Source organism: Alligator sinensis, unplaced genomic scaffold (assembly GCF_000455745.1).
Source record: "Alligator sinensis unplaced genomic scaffold, ASM45574v1 scaffold1006_1, whole genome shotgun sequence".
NCBI lineage: Eukaryota > Metazoa > Chordata > Crocodylia > Alligatoridae > Alligator > Alligator sinensis.
This window is the reverse complement of record NW_005843279.1, coordinates 147,736-154,346: the sequence shown is the minus strand read 5'-3', so window position 1 is coordinate 154,346 and position 6,611 is coordinate 147,736. Positions and strand designations below refer to the sequence as shown.

Here is a 6,611-nt window from a genome sequence, read left to right as displayed (position 1 = left end):
TGACAAGGCTATTGATGAAGACCTGCTCCTGTTGCCTTTCACATAATGGAAAATCCCAACTTGAGTTAAATGCAGGAGGGGCAGGCCTATGGAGAAATTGTGGCAGGAAGTACATGAGCGTTTCCTTCTACTTCCAGCTAATAACATATAAACCTTCTGGAGGAACTGTCACATAGGAGGGGATCTCGACATTCTTCGTCAGAGTTGTCTGCTCTGGCAAGCGTTTGTCCATGCAGACAGGGCACCGCTGTGAGGAAAGGGGGTCAACATGCTTAATCAGCAAGAAAGAACAGAGAAGAAATTATGGGCTGTGGGTTCAATGTTCAGAAGTATCCAAGTGACTTAGGCATGTATGAGTCTAAGATTAAACAAAAGCTTCCCATCAAAATTGCGCCCATATTATTATTACTGACCTAGAGGCCTCTTTGTCTAGTTCCTATTACCTCTTCCAGCCAACCTCTACTTGGGCCAGGCAGGCTTTCAAAGACAGGATAGATGCTCCTTCTAGGTGGCTAGTTCTTCACAGAAGCCAAAAGCACGGGATATTTTATATGTGTGAGTGATGTAACGTAACATATTATTTATGCACCCACTTCCTGGAAAGCCACATAGCAGAGAGATTTTAGACCCATTAGGGACAAGGGTCCAGGCTAGAGCGCAGGGCCCTATCCCTTCCTGGCCAGCTGCAGCCACCTCACTGAGCCCAACACACCTAGGTTGCTCTTCCTCTTCTGCTTCCACATCTCTATCTCTCCTGACTGTTCAGGGGCCGGTTTCAGAAGGATCGACCAAGGCAACCTTGGTAAATGCATGAATGCTGCTGTGATGATTAAAGCACTGTACTTAGAAATCAGAAAGAGAGGAAAAAAAGAGGTTGGAATCCTTTTGGGGTAAAGGGCACCTAGCACCCAGATCTCTGGTTTCCTGAACAAGTGTCCTAAGCAGGCAAATGTAGGAGCTCAGAGCACATGCTCAGATGACACAGGTATAATTACACGTCCAGGCTGCCAGGGGAAATAGTATTTTTATCTCTGCAAAAGATGAATTGGCACCTGCATGATTACAACCTGCCATTTACACCCACAAGGGGAAACAAAAAGTGCTGTGTCTGGTGGGAACTTTTAGGTTCCTTTAAGAAAAATGTGGTCATAGGAGATTTTTAGTTCTTTGACCTTAGTAAAAAGCTCTTCTTACCACAAACTATTAGTGAGCCTATGAATATGACTGGAAAGGAAAGAAAGGGAACTGAAATAACAAGAAGAGACCATTGATTCAATATGAACTTTCATTACCTGGACAGATCACAGCTCTTTTCCACCCTGAAACAAAGAGAAACAGTGGTATTTATCTGAACAAATGCAGCTGTAAAAGGATTCTTGGATGAGGAGCATCTGAGCCAAGCAAAAGCCAGGAAAGACCAGAGTGGTGCTGGACACAAATGGGGCAACATATAGTAGGACTAACTGGGACACTGTCATTTCCTGTCACTAAAACTATACAGACCACATCCATCAAAGTGATGTCAGATCTCTTGGTGCTGCTTGGCCATTTCTAAATTGCTGTGACCAGAGCACCTCAGTATCCAAAGACACCACTGACTTGCAACTGCTGTACCCTTTGCCTCAGAGAGGGCCTGGCTCCAGAGATACTTCTGTTACTGCCAAGTAGGCAGGATTATTGCTATTTATTCTCTCTGACCTGACTGAGAAGTTTCTGGTAGGTACCGAATAAAGCTGCCTGTTTTCTCCATGGCTTAGGGTACTTTGTATACATGAGGCACAAGTTGAAGTCCCTTCAATGATTCCCAACCACATTGTGATACCATCTTAAGTCCTTGTTCAAATGAATTAATGGCTGCATCTCCAGTTACATTCATGTTCCAATTTCACTCCATGAACTGCTGCAACAGCAGCTCTGGGCTAATAACAATGAGAAAGGCCAGGAAGGAGTGCCTGAAGGCTCTGAGTAAAGCATTCATGACCAAGGGCATCTTAGTGTTGCTGCCAGTTTTCTGTTCTTTCCAGCATGTAGAGAAAGAACAGCTAGCTCTAGCTACATTTAAGACCATGGAAAAGCTGTGTTGGACACAGAGAAAAACTTACCGAGTTCTCGTTGAAGGTTTCCTGGATTGAAAAAAAAAAGATACATTGATTAAGTGCTTCACTACAACTTCATAAGTTTAAGCCTGGCACTTTGTGTTCTGTGCGACAACCTCTCCGTGGTGCTTATCCGCATACTGCCAGTGGTATCCAGGGTCCGGCTGCTGAGAACTGTGTCCTTTTCTGCCTATCCTCATTCGTGTGCATGGGCGAGAGAAGTGGGAAACTCTTTTGTGCTTACTTTGACTGTCCTAACTAGCTTTTATCCATTTATTAAGAATCTGAATATATGGGACTGGACGCATCAAATTTCTATGCATGTTCACTACCTTTTACCTGTGAAAATTGTGAAGTTTATAAGAGATTTGATGCTGTAAAAGAAAAGTGGGTCGAAGGCTGCTGAAGCGTCCTGTACGGTAGCATCACTGGTATGACAGCCTAAGGTGGAGGAATCCTCTGCTCAAGAGCTCCAGGGTGGAAGGAGCAAGGTCCAGGTAGGAGTTGTGTCAGGGGATGGTATTGTACTTTTCCATCTAGCTGTGTAGGGAGATGTTTGGTTATACATAAATCCCTCTAGTGGTTTCAGGATGGGATCTAGTACCCATTTGTCTCTAAACAACGGACATCTTTGGATTGCTAGTAGGTCAAGTAAACACCTGTATGTGCTAGAGTCTAAAGACTTGATATTCTTGAGTTTGCTTAACATCTAGAAAAACTCAATTGCTTTTATAGCCAAAAGGAAGCAGTGGAGAGGTAGCCCCCAATTACCATAGTGGTGCTGAGCAGCTGCTTACTTACATAGGTTACTAGGGGCATGATATTAAATATTCTGTAGTGTTTGACTAACCATATGAGTGTAGAGACGTGTGTCAAAAGGCATACACCTATTTCAAGGAAACAGAAATATTTAAGTTTTATCATAATAACAGCTTCACTTTTCCTTAATGGTATGTATAGACATTTGGGGCAGTTAGGTGACAGTTACAGTTGAAAATCGCCACTTGATGTAAAGTAAATTTGGATGGGAGGAGTAGTGGTGGGGTTTGGGGGATTGGCAGGGCAGGCAGTGCCCACAGCGGGCTGAGGGGAGTAGGCAGGGTGTGTAGGCAGGTGTCTGGGAGATTGGGGCGGGAAGCAGGATGCATGGAAGCCACAAGAGGGGGAAGACAGTGTTCACAGTGGGGGATATAGGAGATCAAGAGGGCAAGTGGGGTCTGTGCAGGGGATCACAGGGATTGTGGAGGTGATCAGGGTCCATGGGAAGGGGTTTGGAGGGGTCTGGGAGGGTTTGGTGGAATCAGGGGGGCTAGCGGTCTGCTTGAGGACGCATGGGGTTTTGGTGGACTGTATGCACCCCCACACCCTTTAGGACCAGGGACCCTTTTTAGCCTCTGATTCCCCCCACCCCCAGGCAAGCAACACCCCCTGGCAATTGCACTTTGCTGTGCTGGAGGTTTGGTGTGTGGCACAGTGTCTACCTGCCTCCCTTTGGCTGGCTGCCGTAAAATCTTATTCATGCACTCTTTGATTTATTAGAATAAAATTATTCAGTAATTATACTATATATCCCCCCTGTATTTACCTTTTATTCTGAAGAGATATACATTCAGGATTATGAAACTTAACAAAGCCACCAGGATCATGATCAGCGCCACCATCCAGGGATTCACACTGGGAAAAAAGAGAGCTGAAAAACAAGATGCCCAGGGCTTGCTTTAGTTTGTTATTGATGAAAAAAATCAAATGTATTTATTCCAAGGCCATCCATGAATACTTGCGTTCAGGAGTTGCATGAGATATGAACGACCGCAGTAACGCCTAGCATGATGCAAAAATCAGAAATATGCTTTAATAACCAACAAACTGACCTTCGATTGTGCTTTATCATGAATAAACATGAAATATACTATCTCACCTTTACATGGCTAAGTGGAAATTATGTAGCCATATAACTGCAATTTTTGGCAATTGCAAAGTGTTTGGATTCTTGTTCTATCTGTAATGGAAGAGGATCAACCTTTATGTGAACCTGCTAGAAACAAAATCCAGAAATACTTTTAATCCTCCTCCATGTTCTCCATCATCAAAAAACTTCTAGCCGTAGGGTTTGGGGGGTTTTGTGTTTGTTTTATTTGGCGGGGGGTTGCATAAAGCTTTGGGATCTATGTGGAATTACATAATGCTCCCATATCTTCACAGCCATAGTATGGGGTACTGAGCATGCTAAGAAGGAAGGTCTAGGGCAAGCACTATTATATATCGAAACAGTGGATAAAGGCCAAAAAAAAAATCACACTTACAGGGCTATATGCTAAGGGGTTCTCCATTCAGAAAAGCCAGGGTTGGACACTAATGGGGGAAAGGGTGTGTGGTTTTGGAACCGAACTGGGGAGGAGGGGTTAACTGTGGTCAGACCTGAGTGTCATGGGGGAGCTGGATCAGATGTGAATGGTGTGGGGGAGCTGGGGTGGGGTAGGACCCTCAGCGGGGGAGAGGGAGTGGGGAGTGGGTTCGGACAGAACCGGGGGGCAGGTGGGTCGAGGTCAGACAGAAACTGGGGGGGAAGGAGCAGAGTGAGAGCAGAAGTGGGAAGAGTGGTGGCGGGGAAGAGGGGTCAGACCCAAAGTGGAGGGGGAAGCAGGATCGGACCTGAAAGGGGGCTTGGTGGGGCAGGGTTGGAGCCCTACCAGGGGAGTGGGTTACACCTGAATGTGAGGAAGCGGGATCAGACCTGAACAGGGGGAGCAGTGTCAGACCTGAAGTGGGGTGGAGGGGTGTAGCAGGGTCAGACCCAAAGGGAGTGAAGGGGGTGGGTTTGGATATAAAGTTGTGGGGAGGGGTGGGAAGTGTGGTCAGACCTGGAACAGAGGAGACGGGGTGGGGATGGACCCGAAGCAGGGGGGATGGTGTTGGACCTGAACTGGGAAGGAGGAGGGACGGGGTCAGACCTGAACTGGTGGGGCAGAGTAGGACCCTTAGTGGTGGGGGAGGGAGCAGGGCATGGTGTCAGACCCGAATGAAGGTGGAGGCGGTGGAGCATGGCACTACACAAAGGCAGTATCAGATCAAAATCAGAGGTTTAAGGGGGGCGGGGGCAGACCTGAACAGGGGGAAGGGGGGAAGCTTAATCAGATCTGAACAGTGGGGTGGAGTGAGTCTTAGTGGAGGAGAAGGGAGTGGGGGGTGGGGGGGGACAAGAACTGGTGGGAATGCAGGGCGGGGCTGAAGGCAGGCAGGGTCAAACCCGAACCATGGGGGCAGGGTCAGACCCGAAGCAGTGGGAAGGGTGGGGGGGCAGGGTCGGACCCGAAGGAGGTGGGGAGAGCAGGGGGGAGCGGGGTCCAATCCAAATAGGGGGGCAGGGGCATGCGGAGTCAGACCCGAAGTGTGGGAAAGCAGGGTCAGACCCAAAGGGGGAAGTGGTGGGGGTCCAGGGTCAGCCCCATACTGGGGGTCACGGTTAGACCTGAAGGGGGGGATGAGGGGAGTGGGTCCAAACCTGAAGCTGGGTGGGTAAGGGAAGGGTGGGGTCAGACCCGAATTGTGGGGAGTGGTGTCAGATCTGAGCCAGGGGGGCTGGTTTAGACCCAAAGCTGCGGGGAGAGCAACAGGGGAAGTATGGTCAGGCCCGAAGCAGGTGTGGGGGAGCAAGGTCGGACCTGAAGCAGGGGGTTAGGAAGATGGACCGGGGTTGGACCCAAAGTGAGGGGAGGTAAGGACGCAGAGCTCTGTCCCCGCTCACCCCACCATCATTTTTGAGAGGCAATCTGCTAGTACTATTATAAGCATTTTAAACCATAACCACATCTATGCCAGAGGCACGGTGGTACAACTGTTGTGTATATTGTACAATCATAGGTCATCTGTACCTGAGCTCGAGAGTGGGTGGATGGGGTAGAAGGAGGTGTTTCATTAGAGTGTCTCACAAGGGCTTAAGTACTCAGTGTCCCGGGCTTCAAAATGGAGGTGGTGGCGCTTTAACTAAAGCTTGTTTGGTGAGCTTTAATTAAAGTGCCCTTACCACCATTTTGAAACTTGGTGTCACTGAATACACATAGGTCATCTGTACCTGAGCTCGAGAGTGGGTGGATGGGGTAGAAGGAGGTGTTTCATTAGAGTGTCTCACAAGGGCTTAAGTACTCAGTGTCCCGGGCTTCAAAATGGAGGTGGTGGCGCTTTAACTAAAGCTTGTTTGGTGAGCTTTAATTAAAGTGCCCTTACCACCATTTTGAAACTTGGTGTCACTGAATACACATGACACGGAGGCTGCGGGAGCATCCTAATTAGAACACTCCAGCAGACTCAGTTAATTGACTCGGCTCTGATGCACTCTAATTAGAAAGCAGAGGAGCAGGTATTGGGCACGTGCATAGGTGCGCACAGAAAGGCAGGGCTGGAAGGGACCTTGAGAGCAGGCTTGTCCAACATGCGGCCCACAGGCCGCTATGCGACCCGCCAAGCCATTTTCTGTGGCCCGCGGGGCTGCGACGGGAAATGAAAGTAAACTCTGTT

The 6,611-nt window shown here is 48.3% G+C and overlaps 1 protein-coding gene across 4 annotated transcripts in view; it reads right to left on the bottom strand.

The window, feature by feature from the left end:
- LOC112548564 (butyrophilin subfamily 1 member A1-like) overlaps positions 1–6,611 on the bottom strand; it is an 80,812-nt gene that overhangs the window by 55,240 nt on the left and 18,961 nt on the right. For all 4 annotated transcript variants that reach the window (XM_025194701.1, XM_025194703.1, XM_025194700.1 and 1 more), the window contains 3 exons: positions 3,682–3,786; positions 2,103–2,123; positions 1,293–1,319 (listed from right to left, as the gene is read on the bottom strand). In XM_025194701.1, coding sequence (XP_025050486.1) covers positions 1,293–1,319; positions 2,103–2,123; positions 3,682–3,786 — 153 coding nt within the window. The remainder of the gene's footprint in view (positions 1–1,292; positions 1,320–2,102; positions 2,124–3,681; positions 3,787–6,611) is intronic.